We start from the raw sequence: 24,270 nt of genomic DNA, 5'->3' as shown, positions 1-24,270 counted from the left end.
CTAGTTTGTTTTAACCGATGACTACTGATCCCCGAAAAGCAAATTAGCACGTGAAGCAACAAACCGTGTGCTCCCGTTAGCTCCTAATCATGTCCAGAGGCTAAGCAGATTTTTTATTTTTATTTTTTTAAATCTAAAGACTGATTATTTCTAGCTAACCAACAACTACTGCCTGTGTTTTTGTGATAGGCAGCTTCAATTTGAAGAAACTAATGAAAGATGACGACTTGAAACACATTTGGCAAACTTTACAGCGACATGTCGGCGACTGTGCTCAAGAACAAATGTGGCGATATCACATCATTAGACCCACCTCACTGAAGGCACGTACAGTCTAGGAACACAAAAAGTACACCACAAAACACCATATAAACACACTACAGCTGTGAATTTTCACTTTACTGCATGATGGTCCAACAATTGATCTGCTCTGTGACAACCGCCCATCTTGGCGATACATTAAAAACTGAAAAAATATATTAAATATTTCATCTGCAATAGAAATCCTTATGTTTGGTTTTTTTTAAAGTGTAACTGAGGTGTGTACCTAAAAAAAACATGAGATTTTTTACTTTTAAATGGATCGTGTGCACGTATATGAAGCAACAAGGTGACAGGTAACAGTACAAACATGAGACACAACACACAGAAGCAGAGACAGACTCTTATATGACACTTTGGAAAGTCTTATGACTTATCAACTGAAGTTTTTTAAGCTACCACTAGGAGGCGCCTGAACTTAAAAAGAGCCCTGAAGATGATGTCAAAGTTCCCACATGCAGCTGTGGTGGATGGAAAGCAGCATGACAGATTTGTGATCATAAATATACAGCAGGACCGCTCCTTAATTACTCTTTTTTTTTTTAAACCATTTTATATATCGTCTCCTTCAAAATGAAAAATGTATGTGCAAAAACCGTTTGCTCTTCTTTGAGGTCTCAAGTTCAAAAATCAAGATTTTTGGACTAAATTTTCTGCTAAGATATACACTTAGTATAATTGTAATAATACACTGCATTTGTGCTCTTGCCTATAATAAACAGTCTGAGTAAAATCCTGCTCCTTCCTTCTTTATGGCACATGTGTGAGAGAAGAAGAGGAGGAGGAGGAGATCGAGTAGCGTGGTGTGCTCATCTCTGCACCGTCTCCATCCGTCTTTAATAGGTCCAGAGATCATCTCATCTCAGCCCCGATTGTCTGCCGCTCCCAGATTGCTTCATATTGTGTTCGTTCGTCCTCCTTCATCTCCCCGTACAGTACTTTACTCTGAGTTTGTCTGTCCATCGATCATTCGATCTTCCCCGGGTCTATGTTGTCCAGATCAATATCTGGCGATGCCACGCAACACATGCACAGTTTCTGGGTGTATAGAGATATCGCATCTGTGTGAAGAGAGAAAAAGAAAAATCAGATGGCTGCTCAAGGGTTGCTAATTAGAAAAATTTGCCTTAAGTGTTACTTGTTTAAACTAGTCCAGTGTTAATAGTATAAAAAAGTAGCATTTCTAAACAGTAAGAGTTTTATAAATGTTGTACTATAGAAGCCTTTAGTGTAGGTGGGTTTTATGCTAAACTGAACTATGAAACACTAATTCCAATCCCTTTACAGAGAGCCATAGCAATTCCATACATTTCTATGGTAGCTATAGGAAATATGAGACTGGTATGCTACTTTAAAGAGTTGTGAGTAATAACCTAACACAGCCACATTCATTCACAGAGCTTTATACTATAGCTGTTGTCATATTACCACGTGCTAGCTTCAATCCTCTACCTTTGTACCTAGATTTAAGTTTCTTGGGGAAATTCTTCCTTTATAAACCAATTGGGAATTTGCAAGGAAGATAAAGGATGCATTTCCCCTCAAAGGGAATAAAAAGCTAGACTGACAGCTTGGCTAGCTTGTTCTAGCCTATGAAAATATGACACTGAGCTCTTGCTGATCTTTCTCAGAGCTAGACCACAAATGTTAAAGGATAAAGCAGTAATAGACAAGTGCTTTAATAAGAAGGCTATCAAATGTGAGTTTCAGAGTTCCCTCAAAGCAAACAAAACCTCTTCTATGATAGGCAGTGCAGTGTTTCTCTTACTGAGCATTTTTCCAAGGAAGGCTGGTCTGGAGCTGCGAGGCAGATGGACACAAATGTAGTAGATCGGTACCCCTGAAAGTGCCACACCAATCCCCACTAGAGAGTTGACAGTGTCGCTGTAGAGCGGCACCACCACCAGGAATAAGCTGCACAGGCAGTAGACTATTGGGAAGAACAAAGACAGCTACCGAGAGGGAGGAGGAGAAATGGACAAAACAAAAGGATCAGACTGACATGACTTTAAACATTGTCGCAACTCAAAACAAAAGAGGGTAAACAGTACAATACACTCACTGTTGATGGGTAAACGAAAAAAACTTCACAGACCATGAACAACACTTTACACACTATCTTTAATGTATCCATTTACATCTTGTGCTCATTGGTTTATTTGTCTGTTCACAATCTGATGGGGGCTGTGAGCTGGATGATGTGGTTGGGTGGCTGCACCAAGGTGCAGTCGAAGATTATGAGATAAAAAACATTGGCTCACATTCAGAAACAAGACGTTCATACACACAATCTACACTCATCATCCTGCCTAATGCTTTATTTCTATTTTCATTTTCATCTCTGAGCTGACTGCACTAACACATCTGAGCTAAATTTTACACCTGTTTGTATTTCAAGCTCACTTTGGTTATTAAGAACATTGCATCATTTTTGGTACCTTAACGGGTCGGTGTCGATCAGGATCTTTGATGCGAAGGTAGATCTGGCTGGCTATCGACAGGCCGATGAATAACCAGTAGTTGAAACTGAAGTAGTTGATTAACCGGAAAACATCTGGCACAGTCAAGTACAACAGAGACATGCCACCCTGTGAGAAGACGACCAAAAACAGACACAAATATTACGTTCAAGAGAAATACATTCATGACAAAGATGAAGAACCACAAAGATTTACATTAAAATAAAAAAAACATATTGGGGATACTTGCATTGAAAAGTAGGGCAGGAATCGGGGTGAAACGTTTAATATGGATCATACAAAGCACATTAGGTAGGTGGCCTTCTCTGGAACCAACGAAAAACAACCTGCGAGAGAAAATGACATTTCAATAAGAACTAAAGTCACTGTGCTGCTGATTGGTTAGTTGGCAATAGGACAAACAAAACAAAACAAAAAACCCATACATTTTGGGAAAAACAGAAATGGAGGCCACTAGATTTAGGAGTTTACCTCGAGGCTGCAATGATTGATGAGTTGAGGCCTCCGTAACAGGAAATCGCCACAGAAAGAGGAATCAGCCAACGAGCCCAGCCCAGCACCTCATCTGCAAATGTCTGAGGAAGCAGCCAAAGTGCTTGTAACTCCTTTTCACTTTAGTAAAAATGTGACTCATCAGTGCAGATGTGTGCCACTAATTAAAAGACACGAGAACTAATCCAACAAACTGGCTAATCTGCTTGCGGGAACCCCTGATGTTTCCTGCTACTCCCCTTTGTTTCCTTTTCAAGGGCGGAAGAAAGTGTAAAGCTCACACTGTTACAAATAATCAATGAGTACAAATACTGTCAACAAAAAAAACTACACAGATCACAGCAGTTTCACAGGACACTTTGTTAGAAAGGAGAGAAAGAAAAAGTTACCAGCTAGAAAGAGAAGAACAGCAGGAACTGAGAAAGATGTTATACTGTGATGCCACTTTAAAACCTCTGAGTGGATTTTCTTTGTTCATATTGTGACCTGAGCTGTTGCCAAAAGCTTGACTCGACAACGATGTGGCATCACTCATTTTAACCCACTCAAAACCCAAACATGCCTGAGGTGCATTATATTAGTGATATAATCAAGTTTAGGTTCAAACATCATCATGTTTTAGTGTGGCGCTGAGTTGCAAAGTACAACCAGCGCACAATGAGATTCGACATCATTAATCTCCAAAACCTGACTAAAAATTTTGCTGCATCTCACAGTTTCATTACAACAGGGCAGAAAACCCCTGGCTTAATGACAGAACATTAGTAAACCATTAAAATAAAAAAAAAGAGATTAGCAAATACCACTGACAAGTACAAATCTTCCTTCTCCCTGCACTAATCACATCATGAGCTCTCCTCCTGTTCCTGTGTGGCGCGCTAACCTCTTTAGCTAAATGAGGTTCCTGTCATCTCGACTCCTACAGTCTTGCATGACCAAGAGGGAGTACCAAAGCTAGATGCGAGAGGCAGTGGCTGTTAGATGGACTCAGAGAGACGACAGTCAAACACAGGAGGGACAGATCACATCCTCCTACCTCTAAGAGGGTGAGCAGAGGCTGTAAATACTGGTATGTGATAGGGCTTGTATGCAGATATGTACACAAAGTGACTCTAGTACAGAGCTTTGGACTCACCACAGCAACAGCTTCACTGTTGAGCACTGTATCTGCGTCCATGACGACATAGTAAGCTATGTTGGTCAAGATATAGATCACTGTGACGATGGGCATTGAAATGGCAATGGACAAGGGGAGATTCCTGCAATGGAAAAATAGGAGGTGGCATCCATTAAGACTGTTAGATTTAAACTACTTAGCAATACAGCAGTGTGAAAACGTGTTTGCCCCCTTCCAGATTTCCTAGTGTTTTGCATATTTGTCACACTTACATGTTTGATGTTTAATATTAGACAAAGATAACCTGATGAAATACAAAATGCAGCTTTTAAATGACGATTTCATTGATTAAGGGACAAATGTTCAATCCAATCCAAACCTCTCTGGTCTCGTGTGAAAAAGTAATTGCCCATCTTGTTAAATTATGAATTAACTGTGATTAACTGCATTTTTTGGAAAGCTGAGTTCAGTTTCACTAAACACACTCAGGCCTGATTATTGGCAGACCTGTTGAATCAGGAAATCACTTAAATAGAACCTATCTGGCAAGGGCTAATTATGCCACAGCACGCTAGGTCTAAAGAAACGCCTGACAAACAAACATTGACATCCGTCAGTCTGGAAAGGTTACAAAGCCATTTCTAACGCTTTGGGACTCCAATGAACCACATTGAGAGTCATTATACACAAATGTAGAAAACCTGGAACAGTGGAGAACTTTCACCACTGGGAGTAAGGGGTAGGGGTGGGCAAATATGCTCGATGTTTCCACGTACGACGGATAAAATGGTTTTATCACAACCATCGAGTAAGAACTGCAATGGAAATATTAAGCTGTCTGCATGCAATTCACTGTGAGTTTGTTTTTCTCCCACACACTGTGAATGCATCATTAATAACCCCCTCCCAGATTTTCTACCTGGCGCACTGCCCTTAGCATGTGTGTTTATAAACTACCAGATAGGGAAAGATATGAGGACAGTGGGAGTTTCAGATGAGTGAAGGAATGAGACTTTCTGTGTTTTTTGTTTTTGGAGGCTATTTAAACATATCGCGATGTGTATCGTGATACAGCCAAAACAAATTTTGTGACATTTAGATATTCCTGCTGACGACTCATCCGGGATTTCACAAAAGAATGATGAGTGGGCCAAAATTCCTCCACAGCGCTGTGAAAGACTCACTGCCAGTTATCGCAAACGCTTAATTTAGGACTGCAGCTATCGATTATTTTAGTAATCAAGTAATCGCTCAGTTATTCCATCAATCAATCAAGAAATTAGATAAGAAATATTTTTTCTCTTATTATTGAGCAATAACAAATATACACAGGTTTTTTTCAAAATGAACTGTTGATTGCAACTTTTCAATCTGAAAAATGTTATGAAAGCCTCGAAATCAATCTGGTCTTGTCACGGTCCTGGGTTGGTGTCCCAGTGTTTTGAGTTTCTTGTGTCTCTGAGTTTTTGTATTATGCTCTTAGTTCTTTGTTGCCCCAGTTTATTCTATAGTCTAGCATCTTAGTTTGGCTTTCTTGTATTCTGTTTAGTTTCTTATATAAAGCAATATAATCAGCATATAAACATTTAAGATGATAAATTTAAACCTCAACACTAGTGAGTTTGCGTTTGGGTCCAATTCCTGCCTGCACACAGCCGAAACATGATAGGTCTAGTACACCCCATGCCCCCCTTTAGATTCACCCCTGCTTCAAGCATCAATAGGATGGCTGCTCTTAGTTAAATTATACAGCTTGCTGTATAATTTAAACATGGTATCAGATTAACAATTAACAATTCACCTGTATATCTTAATACAACTTCTTGAGGCTTACTGCAGATTCTCCACTGTGTAAAGCAAACAGCGATGGATGGAGCAGCTATAAAATGTGATTTTTTTTCCATGTCAGAGTTTGTCATTACTTTTTCCCAGTAATGGTTTTATTGGCGATTGCAGAAACAGCGCTGCTGTTTTGGTTGCTAGAAACACATCTTCTTTCACTTAACCAGAGCTCACGTCTTGCTAATGGCTTCGTTTGCTCTTCACGGTGTGCAAACAGACTCCAGCTCCTCGTTAAACTGTGCCAGCATCAACATGACTGCTGCTGTTGTGTTACCAATGTTTGCGGGCTGTGTGGACTCAATGTTGTCAGCTTTTTTATTCACATGCTGCTCCTAAATTTGTTTGCATTGCAGGTGTGATTTTAGTCACAAATGTGGATGAAGTGCTCCCACTTCCACGACGACAGCATTGAAGCAAAGAATTTGTGTCGAGAATTTTTTTATAATCGAATTACTCGAATCATCGCAGCCCTAGCTTGCAGTTGTTGCTGCTAAAGGTGGTCCAAGCTGTTATTAGGTTCAGGGGACAATCACTTCTTCACACAGGCCCATGTAGGTTTGGATTTTTTCCCCACTTAATAATAAACACCTTCATTTAGAAACTACATTTTGTGTTTACTTGTGTTATCTTTGTCTAATATTTAAATTTATTTGATGATCTAAAATGTGTGAAAAACATACAAAAAAAGAGTGCACAGAAATTCAAATGCCTTGTATTTCTGTGTGAAGCACTTTGTGATCTTGGTCTTCAAAGGTGCTATATAAATAAAATGTAACTTTACTTACTTCACAAACACTTTTTTCACACCACTTTATGTATACAAATCGAAAGCACAACCAGGAATAAAGGATTTTAATGATTACTGTAAAACGAGCATTATAAATACAAGATTGCGTACCTCTCTGGGTCCTTGATCTCCTCTGTAATGAAGTTGAGCGTATCCCAGCCAGAGTAAGAGTAGAGTGCTGAATAAAGGGCCAGGGCCATATCACCAGGATTCAGGTTGGAGTCTTTGAAAGAATCCTCAAAGTTCTGGTTAAAACCTACAACAACACAAGGTATACATTATAAATATATCCCATTTTTTTATTTTCATAATAAAGAAATATATTATTCAAATTGTATGGTGTTTTTTTTTTTTTTTTACTTTTCTCACTTAAGGGAGAGAGGAACAGTTCATTTAGCCACACAACACCCTAACCATGCCCACAGTTTAACTTTTAAATGACTTTGATAAATGTATTTTAACAGATTTCATCCAGCTGTATTTGTAATTACTATTATTGTTATCATCAATATTATATAAGCACCATGTTTTGAGCTTTAGAACATATGTTGTCTAAGGACCAATTGGTAGCCTTAATAGTTGTTTTCTAAATAGAGACTATTCAGGGATCCTACCTTGTCCCAGCCTAACCAGTCCGGCAATGATGATGACAATTAGAGCAATGACCTTTGCAAAAGTAGAGATGACCTGAAGAATGGCACCCCACTTCACTTTCATGCAGTTCACAAATGTGAGCACACCTGATGGAAAGAAAGAAGCAGTATAAAACTACAAAAGTAGTAGAAAACTACAGCTCTAGAAAAGCTTGCAGCTAGAGAATGTAGCTAAAGGGTACAAGTCACTCCTCCTCATATAGAACTGACACGGCACCACCCAAATACCACCGGGTTCATTCAGACCCTGTGAGGAACACCCCTGTAAAAAATGAATCTCACAGCGTGCTTCTATTAATTCCATCACCTGTCCCATCATCTGCTCTATCACTCGATGTTCAAGTCAAACCACATGCATAAGAAGCCCATTTCAAATGACACATTTCATATGGGCGCCATGCAAGTTATTCCAAATGCAGCATGCGTGTTCCAGTAGTGCTGCAGCCAATAGACCATTTTAAACACCTTTCTCCTGAATTTACACGTGGAAATCCATTTTAGCTGTTTTGCGTGAAAGATTCAACTGTCTGCAACTGATCCTCCTGCTTGCACAGGAGACAAAGATGCATTTAAGACTTCCTCCTAATTAAGACTCTCACTGTATGCACTGCAATTTACAGGGGCGTGATGTAAAACAGTACAATCTAATACAGTAAACAACTGTATATGAACTTTCCATTGCTTTGGTTTATAAAAAAAACCAAACAAACAAACAAAACTAATTTTTGTGTGTTACAATGCTCTATTGCCAGCTCTTTAACTGAGCTGTCTACAGAAATTAGCACAGAGGTACAGAAACAGATGGGATGTGGTGATGTGCAATTTTTCACCTGCTTTATCAGCACACTATTTTTGCTGGGGTTGAAGAAATCTCTCCCTAATTATGTCCAAAAAGATTTAAACCAACACTGCATGGATACAAGCTTAAAACTACATAACACACTTACACCTTTACAACATCCATGCAAACATAAATAGCAGGTAAAATAAATGATGTGAGTGATTAATAGCGAAAGAGGCTTACATATGATGACAGCAGCAATAAGACGGACGGCATCGTAGGGGGCTAAACAGGTGGGGTAGAAAGGCTGGACCAGGTAATTGGAGAAGGTCAGGGCTATCACAGCTTGACAAGCCGGCTCTACAATCATCAAGGATGTCCACAGTCTACAGAGACATTTTTTTCATCTTAATTATCGCTTCACGTAACGCTTACAGTAGGCAGGTTTAGTTTATTTACACTGAGTAATGTCAACCTTTGTTTCCGTCTACCATTTAATCCCAGTACAGCACATGCCTGAGTAGTTTATTGTGTTAGTAGAAGGGCTCAGCAGTGCACTGCTGAAACAACATACCGAATAAAAGCCAAGAAACCACCAAAGGCTTCAAGGATATAGGCATAGGAGGCACCAGATTTACGGATGGTGGTACCAAGCTCAGCATAGCATAACGCTCCAAACACAGAGAATACCCCTCCGATGGCCCACACGACCAGGGACATCCCAAATGAGCCAGTGTACATAAGGACTCCCTGCAGGGTAACACAGGAGAGGAGATATTAAATACACACACACACACACACACACACACACACACACACACACACACACACGGCAGTGAACCAGCTGTCATTTGAACAAATGTGCCTAGTGATCTAAGATCTAATGTAAATATAGAAGACTGCTCAACCCTAAACTGGACAGCTGTAATACACGTCATCAACAAAAACTGAAGTCCTTCAATTTCAGATTTCTTTAGTAATTAAGGTGCATTTTACAAAGAAAGCATTTAGATTTTACTGCTCTGCAACGTTTAAACCACAATAAAAACTCAACCACCCACCCCCCAAAAAAGGGAGAGACCTACCTTAGGCGAGACAAAGATGCCCGAGCCGATCATGTTTCCCACAATGAGACAGACACCATGAAGGAGGGAAATCTCCTGCTTCAGCCGCATGCCACTACCCTGAGACGCCGTGTCTACATCAGCAACCATTTTGAGGAATTTACAGCCTTTGGCCTCAGCTCAGATGAGATTGACAAGGAAATGATGGGAATGACAAAGTAGTCAAAGACTAGAACAAATAAGAGGTAGAAAAACTGAACAAAGAGGTGCGGGCCTATCACACGAGAAAGGAGGGATTGAGGTGTTGAGTGTCACTGAATGGCTCGAGCTATTGCATGTCTCTAACACTCATTGAAATCCAAGAGGTGCTTCTCTCGGACAATCTGTAAAAGAAACAAGCACACACTGTCTCACAGAAGGGAAGTTATTATAATAGTAAACAGTTTTGCTGAGCAGATATGAGTTAAGTGATCCCAGTTCAGTATGTCATCATACACACATCTCTGTTATCTTCCATAAATGAATGCCTTTCTTTATATATGAAGTGCTTTGGGTTCAAATAGCACTGTGAGTGAAATGTTTCCCACACTGCTCTTTCCCATAGATATTACACATTAACTAGAGGTGGGAGTAGGGCTGGGCTATATCATACCGTTCACAGTAATACCGGTGTAATGTTGGGCAACGATAAGAAAATGAAATATTGCGATAGAATGTGGGTAAAACGCGCATGCGCAGTGCCTTTGTTTACATACGCACATGGCGGCGTATCTGTCAAATGTGTCAGTACGACTTTGCTTAGCTACGAACCCGCACTGCTTGATGGATTGTCGGAGCTTTACGGTTATCGTAGGCAGGAGCCTCACGAAGTGATACGTACAGTGCTTCATCATAATATTACCGTATTGTGTGTGTATAACCTCTTTTTAAGTTTTGTGGATATTATACATGGTTATGCTGAAGATATGTCGGCCAATTTCCACTGGAGATGCCTTTTGGTTAAACTGTCAGCAAGGATTTGCATTTGCACTGTTAATTTTTTATATAACTTTAATGCACATAAAAAACAGCTGCTTGTTTAAGTGAAAATACATTGATGTTTGTTTGTTTTTTGCACTAATAAAGTTGTGGAGTTATAAAGTATTTTGTCTAGTGTCAATTATATCGTCAGTTATATTGTTATCGCAAATTTTCAAATGTATATCGTGATAAATATTTTTGGTCATATCGTTGGGAGTCACCTGACACCCAACAATACAATATTATCATAATGAAATGAGATGGTCAAGAAGACCAACACTGTCAAGAAAACCTGCTAGAAATGTTTCCATCAGAGGGAGTCAGTCTACTACTAGCCTGATATCAGTATGCAAATGAATGGGGTCAAGTTGGCAATTACATGCAATCAAGTGACCTGTGCAATCACCTTGTGATCAAAAGACTTGGTGAGTCTGAAACACTGCCAACCAACCTGTGGGCGTGGGCGACCGTTTAGTCACCATTGCAGAATGTGAAAATAAATTCAACACAATCACCAGGAAACAAGCAACTTTTAGTAGATTTCAAAGTGCTTTAACTCAATTCAAACGTGTACTGTAGAAAGAGGGAATTTATGACTTTTCTGTGCTTGCTGGAAGGTAGCATGACAAGAGCAACGACTGCAGTGAGTCCAGACATGCTTGCAGAAGTATAGGACAAGTATGACTATCAAATTGACATATGGACACTGAGCACTAGGGCTGCACGATGTTGCATAAAATGAGAATCACGGTTTTTTGGCTTAGAATTGAGATCACGATTCTCTCACGATTTTCTTTTCCAATATAAATATTTATTGCACTTATTAACTGCACATCAACTTCGTAACAGTTGAAACTGAACATAAAAACAATAAATAAACATAAAAACAAATGTCTCACGTTTTGTGGTTGCCGCAAAATGTTGTACTGCTTGAAATTCCGTCTCCACCGTTGCTTGACGCTGCGTGTATAGAGCAGGTAGTGCAACAATAGAAAAATAGTTGCGGGACGGCACTGTGTAGCGTTTGTCTAGGGTGTTGATCATTTTCCTAAATCCCTCTTTTTGCACAGTGTTGATGGGAGCCATATCTTTGGTCAGGTGATAAGTGATAGCCTCCGTAATTTCTTTGTGCCTGTGGGAGTTCGACGGGTATAGGGAAGCGCTGTATAAGGTTCCCGTTATTGATGTTTGGGTGGTTGACCGGGACGGATGTTCTCTTGTCACTTTCTCGTCATCCCTGACGTGCTCTCCGTTGTTTTTTCCCTGCTAATTTTAGCATCACACGGCACAGCTTCTGTATCACGTGGTATAAGGCTCCGCCCTTGTCATTTGTTGAGCAGGAAGAGTGAGCGCTTGTTTTCATGCAGATTACGTCCCGGATCAAAATGCGGTACAATCGTCGTTGCCTTTTTTTTTTTTTTTAAATCGTTGTCATTTGGAAATGAGATCGCACATAAGTATAAATCGAGATCGCGATTTTCTAACGATTAATCGTTCAGCCCTACTGAGCACTTTGTAACTGTTGCTATAAAACTTCATATTTAGCCATGTATTTTAAAATCTCGCATCTAGAACTATGTAACTTCTAGCCTTTTGAAATCGGATGATTCTTTTTGAAATACTCTGTATAATAAGAATGATAATAAGAATGTCATATATTTGATTAGCTGCATTTATAATTCCTATCTCTCTGCTCGTCAGTGCATCCAAGAACATTTCCAAATCAGGGACAAACAACCAACCAACAGCCAGGCTGTGATAACTACATCTTGTATGCGCTGGCTTAAAGATTTATATTTCCCTGTTGCAATATTACATCTAGCTTGCTCGCCTTCAGCAGTCAGTCACATTCTGGTCAGTACTGTTTAACAAATGGCTCCATGGTGTATCGTTTTAAACCTTTGTCTAACAAGTGAAAGAGTCCTGGTTTGATCCCAGGAGGAGACAAATCCCTTTGGGGCTGTTGCCAGTGGAACAACCCTCAAATCAACCATGAATAAGGAAACAACAACAGCAGCTTATTTCACAGGCATCCAGCTCCCCGAACTAGTAAATCTTGAATAACCAGCTGTCAGCCACGGGTCCTTTCATTCCCACGCGACTTTGGTTTTTAAACTGCAGGGTCGGACGACACGGTGCAATCAAAATGGAGCAAGTTCCACTTTTATTGCACCTCATTTACCCATTATCTGTTTTCTTATATCATCTGATAGCGCTGGCTTCATAATTCATCACTGAATGTGAGCAAAGTTTAACTTAATTTGCATATTTTAGATTCTAACTTCCCATACAGGAAAGCAGTGCCTCGCTCACTCTCTCCTCTCATCAGTGTGTATTCACAGAGAAAAAGAGATCTAACCTTACATAATCCTGCCGCTTTGTCTGTAGCACACCGTGTGCTTCATAAGCAGGTGCTATGTTACTAAAAAGTGAAGCAAACTACTCATCCCGCCTCCTTCAGCCTGGATCAGTTCATGGGAAGAGGCACTCAAAGCAAGCGTTGGACTGAAACACTGAGCCAAATCAAATTTCACCTTTACTAACTAAACACATCTTTCTTGGAAGCACATGCACAAATACATTAAAGCACTATGAAGAGCTCCATGAGTTGGATCCCCAGGAAGAAACAACACTCATATTACACTGAAGATATATAACATGGAAGAAAACTTTAAATATGTTCACTGAGGGTATCCAATGGTGTAACAACTGAAAAAAAATAGGTTTCGATGTGTTTCGAAACTGAACCACAGAAACAATGCACATTAAATCTTTGTGGCTCCCAACATCATCACCATCCCAATGTTTTTATGTGTCTAATATAGAAGACAGATGTTTGATGCCCTTCCAATTAAAATGACATTCTGATTGGAAGCGTGCTGTACTCTCAGCCATCAGCTTTTGGTGCAACTTTACCTTAATCTTTCAGTCAAAAAAAAGTAGATAAAAAGATTAATTTAAGCAATGTGTTTATTAAATGTGTGTAATTGTTGACAACTCCTTGGATTTTGAATCAGCTCTGTAGGTCTATATTCCCCTTTTAAATCATGTCTGAGGTATTTCATGGTTTTTGTCAAGTCCACTGTGAACTTTTTTTTTTCCATTTTAATCTTGTTGTTTGTTTATATTGCCAGCTATTGCTGTTCCAGTGAGAGTGTGAAGTGGTTAGAATGAGATATGCACCCCCAAGTCTGAGGCCATGGTCCTCAGCTGGAAAAGTGTGGAATGCCCACTCCGCGTCAGGGGCGAGTTACTCCACAAAGTTGAAGAGGTTAAGTATCTAGTGGTCTTGTTCGCGAGTGAGAGGAGAGGGAGATCAACAGACGGAATAGTGCTGCGGCTGCAGTGATGCGGAAACTGTACCGATCTGTCAAGGTAAGGAGCGAGCTGAGTGTAAAAGCAAAGCTCTTGATTTACCAGTTGAGCTATGTCTCTACTTATACTCATGGGCTTTGGGTAGTGACTGAAAGAAAGGGATCCTAGACATAAGCAGCGGAAATGAGGTTTCTCTGATGGGTAGCTGGCCTCTCCCTTAGAGATAGAGTGAGGAATTCGGCCATCTGGGATAGGCTCAGAGTAGAGCCACTGCTCCTCCGCATCAAAAGGAGCCAGATGAGGTGGTTTGGACATCTAACAAGGATGCCTCCTGGGTGAGGTGTTCTGGGCATGATCCATCAGAAGGAGGCCCTGGGGCAGAAACAGGACACACTGAATAGATTATATCTCTTGCTTGGCCTGGGAACGCCTCTGTGTTCACCCAGTGAAGCTTAAGGAGATGACTGGGGAGAGGGAGTTCTGGGATTTTGGATGGACTTTATGGATGGATGGGTGTTCCTATGTGCAGATTTTCCATCTTTTGAAACCTCAAATGTTAATACTACCATAACTTGAAACCACTTTGGGTCAACTATAATAACAGCAGCAACCTTACATAATTTGACAAAGCTAAATCTCCTGAATATCCCTTTTTTTGTTCATCTTAAATAGAGCAGGGCGATATGGCCAAAAATATTTATCACGATATATATTTGAAAATTTGCGGTAACGATATAACCGACGATATAATTGATGCGAGACAAAATACAACTCCACAACATTACTAGCGCAAAAAGACAACCTTCCATTTATTTTCACTTAAACAAGAAGCTGGTTTTTATGTACATTAAAGCTTTATAAAAATGTAACAGTGCAAATGCAAATTCCTTGCTGAAAGTTTAACCAAAAGGCATTTCCAGTAGAAATGGGCTGACATATCCTGAGCATAACCATGTATAATATCCACTGAAGTTAAAAAGAGGTGCTTTGCAACATTAAACTGCAGTGTGCAGTACGTATTTTTCGGACCATAAGGTGCACGGGATTATAAGGCACATTAAGCGAAACAAAGCAGTCCGATAAATCAAACTTTATTAAACTCATTCTTCTTGCTTCCTCCACTTCTGTACCATTGATTCATTAATGTTGAATTCTCTGGCAGCTGCTCTATTCCCATGTTGCTGCAGTATATTAATGACTAACCTCGTATTGTGGATGGATTATCTCAGTTGTTCTCCTGACTGAAGTTTGGTCCGTTTACAGCATCCTGCCATGCGATTGCATTTGTCTCTAACCATGAAGAACCTTCACGTTAACTTTTATAAGTGGAAAAGTGTTAGTGTTCGTCCTCCAGCTTCACTGTTTATGTTATGCTAACATACAGTGGGGCAAAAAAGTATTTAGTCAGCCACCGATTGTGCATGTTCCCCCACCTAAAATGATGACAGAGGTCAGTAATTTGCACCAGAGGTACACTTCAACTGTGAGAGACAGAATGTGAAAAAAAAATCCATGAATTCACATGGTAGGATTTGTAAAGAATTTATTCGTAAATCAGGGTGGAAAATAAGTATTTGGTCAATAACAAAAATACAACTCAATACTTTGTAACATAATCTTTGTTGGCAATAACAGAGGTCAAACGTTTACTATAGGTCTTTACCAGGTTTGCACACACAGTAGCTGGTATTTTGGCCCATTCCTCCATGCAGATCTTCTCGAGAGCAGTGATGTTTTGGGGCTGTCGCCGAGCAACACGGACTTTCAACTCCCGCCACAGATTTTCTATGGGGTTGAGGTCTGGAGACTGGCTAGGCCACTCCAGGACTTTCAAATGCTTCTTACGGAGCCACTCCTTTGTTGCCCGGGCGGTGTGTTTTGGATCATTGTCATGTTGGAAGACCCAGCCTCGTTTCATCTTCAAAGTTCTCACTGATGGAAGGAGGTTTTGGCTCAGAATCTCACGATACATGGCCCCATTCATTCTGTCCTTAACACGGATCAGTCGTCCTGTCCCCTTGGCAGAAAAACAGCCCCATAGCATGATGTTTCCACCCCCATGCTTCACAGTAGGTATGGTGTTCTTGGGATGCAACTCAGTATTCTTCTTCCTCCAAACACGACGAGTTGAGTTTATACCAAAAAGTTCTACTTTGGTTTCATCTGACCACATGACATTCTCCCAATCCTCTGCTGTATCATCCATGTGCTCTCTGGCAAACTTCAGACGGGCCTGGACATGCACTGGCTTCAGCAGCAGAACACATCTGGCACTGCGGGATTTGATTCCCTGCCGTTGTAGTGTGTTACTGATGGTGACCTTTGTTACTTTGGTCCCAGCTCTCTGCAGGTCATTCACCAGGTCCCCCCGTGTGGTTCTGGGATCTTTGCTCACCGTTCTCATGATCATTTTGACCCCACGGGATGAGATCTTGCGTGGAGCCCCAGATCGAGGGAGATTATCAGTGGTCTTGTATGTCTTCCATTTTCTGATGATTGCTCCCACAGTTGATTTTTTTCACACCAAGCTGCTTGCCTATTGTAGATTCACTCTTCCCAGTCTGGTGCAGGTCTACAATACTTTTCCTGGTGTCCTTCGAGAGCTCTTTGGTCTTGGCCATGGCGGAGTTTGGAGTCTGACTGTTTGAGGCTGTGGACAGGTGTCTTTTATACAGATGATGAGTTCAAACAGGTGCCATTCATACAGGTAACGAGTGGGGGACAGAAAAGCGTCTTACAGAAGACGTTACAGGTCTGTGAGAGCCAGAGATTTTCCATGTTTGAGGTGACCAAATACTTATTTGCCACCCTGATTTACGGATAAATTCTTTACAAATCCTACCATGTGGATTCATGGATTTTTTTTCCACATTCTGTCTCTCACAGTTGAAGTGTACCTCTGGTGCAAATTACTGACCTCTGTCATCATTTTAAGTGGGGGAACTTGCACAATCAGTGGCTGACTAAATACTTTTTTTCCCCACTGTAGCTGTGTCGCTAGTGATCACGTAGCACATCATTATATACCAGCTAGCCCAACTTCAGTAACCCTGCAAACGTCGCTGCTGTTTAGTTTCCTGTCTTCATTTATGTTGGAAGTGATAGCAGAGCTGTACGTTTGATTTTTTTCAGAAATCTCTCAGTCAGAACATGCAATATCATGCTTAGGTAACTAGCGAAACTAGCGAGCTAACTTCCGCTAGCTTCCTGCTAACTTCTAACTCCGTTAAATGTAATAACTTTTGTTTTCATGGATGCCTGGAAGTTAAACTTTATAGTTACACCTGGTAAAGCAGCAATGCTGATCGTTTTATTAAAGATGAAAGAATTTAGACAGTTTTTAACTCTAAGTGATGCTGCAGTGTTGTTTGACCTGAAGAATACGGAGTTTAGGACCCAGATTACTCCCAGATTTAAGAGCATCTTAGTCCGACAAATACGACAATAACGACGGCCGCTTGCATGTTCTGCAAAAAAATGTGCTTTGTTGTGTATCTGATGGACAAACACCAAACCAGTTCCACATCACGGAAGTTGCACCATCTTTACAAACCAATTCTGGTTCATCTGTTTCACTCAACAATCGGCCATGTGCGTATGAAAACAAAGGCACTGCGCATGCGCGTTTTACTCCCATTCTATCGCGATATTTCATTTTCCTATCGTTGCCTAACATTATACCGGTATTACCGTGAACGGTATAATATGGCCCAGCCCTAATCTTAAATTTACTCAATTTAATAACAAACATTTCATTGCTTTTCTCTATTGGATGCAGTGTTTTTGGTGAAACCAACAAGCAACGTTGAGCATTGCTCATTAGTAAAGTTGATTACTGCCTAAAATGATAAGTCTGAAATCATCTGAAAGTAAGGAGCAATCATCTTTTCAGAAAATAATTTTTTTGGATGTCACAACTGGACCTTCTGGTCTGAGGAGGTCTGGCGCCATGTGTCCCGTTATTGGTCCAATGAAATTATGCTAGCATCTGTTCGTTAAGGTAATGCAGATGCTCCCCCCCCCATACCACAGCCTCAAAACCCATCTCTAGGGGAAATGGTTATGCTCACCAAAATAACATTTTCTGTGAATTTATCCCATGTTCATAAGAACAACAGAATAGTAACTCGATTAAACTATCAGTGTCAAGAACAAGACCGTGTAGAAGAAACCTGATGTACAAGTCAACCTCCATATGGAGTTACTGTGAGTGTAATGTATGAATCAAAATGCACAAAATGATTACGTAGGCCTCATAACAGCAAAGACACACAATGCCTGACACTGACACCTTACTGCTATTAAAGTCTGGATATCGCTTTACTGAAATGTTCATTCCTTAGACATCTAGTAGGAAATATAAAACCATCAGCATGAATGCCTTGTGCCATGTTTAAAATCCATTTTGAACACTATTCTAGACCTTTCTGCAACTCATAAATATCGCCAATAAGTTTAACATAGCAAAGTGTTCATTCTTTATGTGTTCCCATCTCTTTCCCTTCATACTCAAGTGAAGCTGCACTTACTCAACTTTAGTTTTTTAACTGTACAAAGTGAATACATTTACCCCACTTACACTTTAAGATAATTCTGATAACATAGAAAACACTCCACTGCACACTCATCTCTGAACTCAAAACAAGAATCTGATCCTCTTTCTGTTATTAAGTCTTTATACTTCAGGGGGGAATCTATGTTGTAGCTATAGCAAAGCCCCTACAAAAACCGACCAACATAACATGCAGCATAACTTAACATGCGCCTCTCCGAAAATGTAACTACATGATAACAATAACTGGCTCTATATAGGGGTTAATAATCATAGTATCAATATAAGGACTCACAAATATTATTCATTCTTATTCACAAATCCTGGGAGCAGATTGCTGAAACTATTGGAATGGAGGTGAGTGAATGTGTTCACATTGAGAGGAAACTGGGTGGACACAGAAGACCCGCCTAAATAAGGGCCAAAGCTGTTGTCCGTTTTCTGAGACATCTACTAAATGATGCTCAGGATGTTGCAAGAGTCTGTTTTGTGGTCAGGCAGGTCTGACGTTAGGTAGCAATGTGAGTGTGGAGTTGGACTCTAACAGAGGTTTGGGAAATAACGATGCTGCCCAAGTTATTGTCGGTATCGCAGAACTGGCTATTATGCAATAATGCTTACGCTGTGTGGACCGTGCAGCATGTATTTTTTTTTTAGTTTGCTGATTGTTAAAGGTTTTATACTCAGCATCTGCTCTGTGCATAGTGAACACCACGTCGGATTTTAATAATAGCACTTGAGGCACGTCGGGCTCGTTAAACGCATGTTTAAACTGTTGGAGGAGTTTTTGTCGCTGATTTTACGCTGCATTCATTTATTGAATCCTGACGCAAACTTGCTAGCGACTTACATTTCCTTTCACTCTCGACTCCGTCATTTTCCGCATGTTAAGTGAGAAAGGGCGAATGCAAATTTCAGACCTAGCTTTTAAAGGAAGTACAACTTCCACTAGTACTCCCAACTCAGTTTAAAAGTAGTGGTGATTGTAAACCCTTCTAGCCTATGATCCAGATAACTTCCCGCTATTAAAAAAGGCCGGCAGAGAAGATTAGACCGACTTCTTTGCCTTTTGTGTCATTACGACTCTGAGCAGTGTAGCTCTGCGCGCTTCCGCACGGGGCATCCACCATTCTGTAAGGCACACAAAAAGCAATGTAGTCACTAATTAGTGGTTCATCTCCGATATTAGCCATAGGCGGGAAAGTTCAACACGCAATTGTTTAGTTTCAGCCACCAAATTATACCACATCAACCGCAAAACGCGCTCGCGCCCTGTTAACACGCAAAGGCAACGGTTTTTGTTACCAATGATTAGGAATGATAGCTCTGTTAGCCCCGGCCCGACACACACTCAGTGAAAGAGGAGAGGGGTGAAAAGCGCGTCTTGTCTCGCCTACTTTAAATCTCCAGCTCACACTGTTATGTAAACGAAACACTCAGTCACCATGTAAGAAGAGTCCGCATTAAACTAGTTGCCGGGCGGCTCCACGTGTGCCAACAGAGCTAATGACGACGAACACGTATGATGCTGCAGATGTACATGCTAGCATTAGTGTGCGCGTGAAAGACACGTAGCGACGGTTAACTTCGACTGAAACGACTCCTGTCCGCGTGCCCACCTAGTCTCTACATCTACAAAGGTAGTGAAACCTCTACTGTGAAGTCAGGCAATTTACCTTTTAGCTGAAGCGAGCGGTGACTCAAGGACCGTCCTTGGGATTTCCAGTCACCAACTTGTGCCGCTCCACATTTTAGGCAAGCAACATCTGTAGCTGGCTCCTCCTAGCCAACCTCCCACCATACGTGACCCTATACGTTCAAAAGCAGAAGCCTTTCTGTGAACAGCAGAGAACATTGCATAAGATACTTTAATAAATAACAGAGGAAATAAAGTTCATCGCGTGTCGCTTCTCACCCTATTGTTAGCATTTCGGGTGAGCGATGATTTGATCTGTTTGAAGAGTAGACAGTAAGACAGTTGAAGCTCTGTCAAGCAATGAAAATGGATTTTTTTTCTTTAGCTCTGGAGACTGTGGGTGGGTACACTGTAGTCATAAAAGATGGACCAGTAATCATATAGACTGTAGTTTTTTATGTAACGTTTAGTTGATTTTAAAGGGCTCAAAGTGTGCCAGGAAAATACTCCCCACACAGGGGCGGATCTAGAAGGGTGGCATGTGCCACCCTAAAATGATCACTTGCCATCTTGGTTTTGAATATGACAATGTTGTTTATTAAAAAAAGATAGCATTAACACTTTGAGCCTAGCTACAGTTAACCCTGAATATAAATTCTAAAACTGAATATATTGCATAATGTTACCCCCCACCACCACCACCAATATTAACAAATGGTTCAGCCCATAGCACAGAAAATTGTTAATTTAAGCATGTAACAATTTGATTTTTTTTCTAACAAAAAACAGTGAAACTTAAGTTATACTTGTGTCTGTAAATGAACCGCCCCATGTGGTATAGCTTTCTGTGGATTTTGATTGTATAAATATATTCGTTTATTTCTTATAAAGGCTATACAGTGCATAAAATCAAAATGCACATGTTTTATGTAACTGAAATGTTTAATTATGAGGGCTACAGAGAATAATTAAGTTATACATCCATTCGCTTCCGCTTATCCTTTTCAGGGTCGCGGGGGTGCTGGCACCTATCCCAGGTGTCATAGGGCGAGAGGCAGGGTACACCCTGGACAGGTCGCCAGTCTGTCACAGGGCCAACACACAGGGACAGACAACCATTCGCACTCACATTCATCTGCACCTAGTGACAATTTGGATTATCCAATTAACCTATCCCCACAAGCTGCATGTCTTTGGACGGTGGGAGGAAGCCGGAGTACCCGGAGGGAACCCACGCAAACACAGGGAGAACATGCAAACTCCACACAGAAAGACCCCGGCCTGATGTTGGAATTGAACTCAGGACCTTCTTGCTGTGCGGCAACAGTGCTAACCATCGTGCCACCGTGCTGTCAAGTTATACAATATTTATATAATATTTATATGAAACGTGTATATTTACTACATTTGAATCATTTTAACCATAATGGGATGGCTTTATTTCGCCACCCCATTTCATTTCCATGCCACCCTAAGAAAATTTCTCTAGATCCGCCCCTGTCCCCACACCATTACACCACCAGCACGAGCCTGAACTGTTGAGCCTATCCCTACTATCACAGGGCGAGTGGCAGGGTACACCCTGACAGGTTGAAAGTCTTACACAGGGCAAACGCAGAGACAGACACCCTTTATTTCATGTTATTTACATTCTTCCACTCTTCTGCTGTTCAGTTTTGGTGAGCCCATGGGAATTATACCATCAGTTTCCTGTTCTCAACTGACAGCAGTGGCACCAAGTGTGGTCTTCTGCTGCTGTAGCCCATCTGCTCTTCAGAGAGACTTTTTCACCCAACTGCTGCTCACTGGATATCTTCTCTTTTTGAGACCAAAATAATTGAAATCTTCTTTCTTTCAAATTATGCTGGTCAATTAAAACTTCAGTAGGTCGACCCGTACTGATTTACAGCCATGTGATTGGCTGATCAGATATTTGCATTAATGAACTATTGAACAGGTTTATGTAATAAGTAGTAACTGTACATCAGTAGAATCCCATAAATAATAAAACAACAAATAGAAAGGATGAAGAGGCTCAAACCATTTACTAGGCTAAAGTTATTTTACTTTAGCCTAGTAAATGGTTTGAGTTGTAAATTGTGAGTGGCGATCGTGGCTAAAGAGTTGGGAGTTCGCCTTGTAATCGGAAGGTTGCTGGTTTGAGCCCCGGCTTGGACAGTCTCGGTCGTTGTGTCCTTGGGCAAGATACTTCACACGTTGCCTACTGGTGGTGGTCAGAGGGCCCGGTGGCGCCAGTGTCCGGCAGCCTCGCCTCTGTCAGTGCGCCTCAGGGTGGCTGTGGCTACAATGTAGCTGCCATCACCAGTGTGTGAATGTGTTTGTGAATGGGTGGATGACTGGATATGTAAAGCGCTTTGGGGTCCTTAGGGACTAGTAAAGCGCTATATAAATACAGGCCATTTATTCCATTCATGCCACCTTATTACAAGCCACAGCTACAAACATTGGTATATTGTTGGGCCTAGTTAAACATTGGCTTTTTACAGAACCTCTCACTACACATGAATAAACAGTGGGCACATAACGACTTTGTTATCTATGCAAGCGCATGCTTTGTGATAAGGACCCTGTACTTTAGGATAGTATGTCACCAGGGTGCAGAGGAGGCTACCCCCCCCCCCCCCCCCTCTGTCCCCTTCTGGCTGCCTCTGCCTCAATTTTATCCCACAACTTAGACATTCACATTACTCACACTCTCATTACACATACATATAGGATCTTGGGGGTGGGCACGATACACGGAGTCCAAAGTACCATCAGGGTGTACACCCCACCCCTGGCATCGTTGCCCACCTCTCAATTTTAAATACACGTAGACATTGAGGGCTAGCAGGAGGGACCATGCGCTTACCTGCTGCTCTCTGGCAGGTAGCTCCAAGCCCTCCTGGGTTTTAAATGCACCTTAGAACACACATGCATCAACATTACAATGAGCGGGTGGAGGGAGGTTCGGAGTCTTCTCTCACCCCCATTCTCTGCGGCCTGCTGGAGCAGGGGGGCTAGGACTAGGAGGAGGAGTTGACCGTCCGACTGCGGTTTGGAGTGTGGAGCCTTCCTGCTGCTGCGGAGTCGGGGCGGTCTGCCTCCCCCCACCGCAGGGAAAAGGGAAACACCACCTGGGTCTGGGTGCAGTTCCCCCCTCCAGGGGCGGGGGCACCTAGACCCGGTTTGTAGAGTACGCTTGGGGAGTGTGATCGTGTGTACAACGTCTCTTTATGTCTGTCTCCACATTGGTTGAGTGTGGAGTAAGTGCATATGAGAGCATGAGGGTGGGAATGGATGTTTGTATCTGTGTGTGCCTGTATGTCTGTGTCTATATGTCAAGTTGGGTGTCAGGCGCCACCTCTCTGGGGACATCTCAGGCCCTCCAAGGTTTGGAGGCCTATCTCCCCCTACCACCACTTTCCCTGCCAGTGGCGGACCCCCTCAGACATCGGTGCGTTGGTGGTTCTTTGTGTCCGGGGATGGGCGTCCAGGTACACACCGGCTCACTCCTTGGCGGCCGCTTATCGGGGCCTGGAGCCTGGGGCTCGCTCGGGCCACTTCGGAGGTGGGGTGCCCCCGGCCTCTCGGCCTGGGGCTCGGTCACTCAGGCGCAGCTGGCTGCCGGCGGAGCTCACGGGCGCGTCACTGCAACTCCCCCTGGCTTCTGCTCCGCGGCTGCTGAGTGAGCCCTCATCTGGGACTCTCCTCAGCTCTTTCCGGGACAGTGGCGCAGCTGCCCCTCTGTTGGTCTTCCTTGGTCTCTTGTGTTCTGCGGGCCTCTGGATGTCTGGAGTTTTGATCTCCTCCACACCTGCTTCACGCCCTGGAGGACGGGGCTGTGGCCCCCCCACACCCTCTAGCAGATTATTACATGAAGGAACCTTTAAAAAAAAACAAAAAACAAGCGCGTCCATGCTCACAGGTGTACACACTGGTGATCACACCCACAAACTACACCCTTTTTGGCTCCTACCTCAAAGCACACTGTGTTCTGTTGATCTTATGTGCTGCACAATAATGTTTAACATTTAGTATTTACTGTCATATTCCCATATATCATTGTGATGTTGTTTATTCTATTACTCTTGTTCTCTTCTGCTTGCTTTCTTTTTTCTTTCTCAGCAGGTGATCCAGGTGATTGATATATGCATTTTTTTTTCTCTGCCCGTTCTGTTGGTTTTTGTCTTTTGCCCTTCTCCCCCGT

General features: G+C 41.8%; 1 protein-coding gene across 3 annotated transcripts; it reads right to left on the bottom strand.

Moving 5' to 3' along the window:
• Nucleotides 1-533: 533 nt before the first annotated feature.
• Nucleotides 534-21,073, bottom strand: LOC113014355 (Y+L amino acid transporter 2). Of its 3 annotated transcripts, none has more exons than XM_026155814.1 (13): nt 20,340-21,073; nt 20,101-20,259; nt 9,559-9,920; nt 9,048-9,223; nt 8,717-8,859; nt 7,654-7,779; nt 7,151-7,295; nt 4,429-4,552; nt 3,273-3,376; nt 3,031-3,127; nt 2,760-2,909; nt 2,090-2,273; nt 534-1,382 (listed from the first exon to the last, which is right to left on the bottom strand). In XM_026155814.1, exons 3-13 carry the CDS (start codon nt 9,685-9,687, stop codon nt 1,288-1,290), a joined length of 1,473 nt encoding a protein of 490 aa, XP_026011599.1. In that variant the 5' UTR covers nt 9,688-9,920; nt 20,101-20,259; nt 20,340-21,073; the 3' UTR covers nt 534-1,287. The 3 variants fall into 3 exon arrangements, with proteins under 3 accessions (XP_026011599.1, XP_026011600.1, XP_026011598.1); XM_026155815.1 differs by having other exon boundaries at nt 20,101-20,233; XM_026155813.1 differs by having other exon boundaries at nt 20,101-21,073.
• Between the last annotated feature and the right edge of the window lie 3,197 nt (nt 21,074-24,270).

This window comes from Astatotilapia calliptera, chromosome 22 (genome assembly GCF_900246225.1).
Source record: "Astatotilapia calliptera chromosome 22, fAstCal1.2, whole genome shotgun sequence".
NCBI classification, from domain to species: domain Eukaryota; kingdom Metazoa; phylum Chordata; class Actinopteri; order Cichliformes; family Cichlidae; genus Astatotilapia; species Astatotilapia calliptera.
Note: the sequence above shows the minus strand (reverse complement) of the source record. Positions and strands in the feature narration are given on the sequence as shown.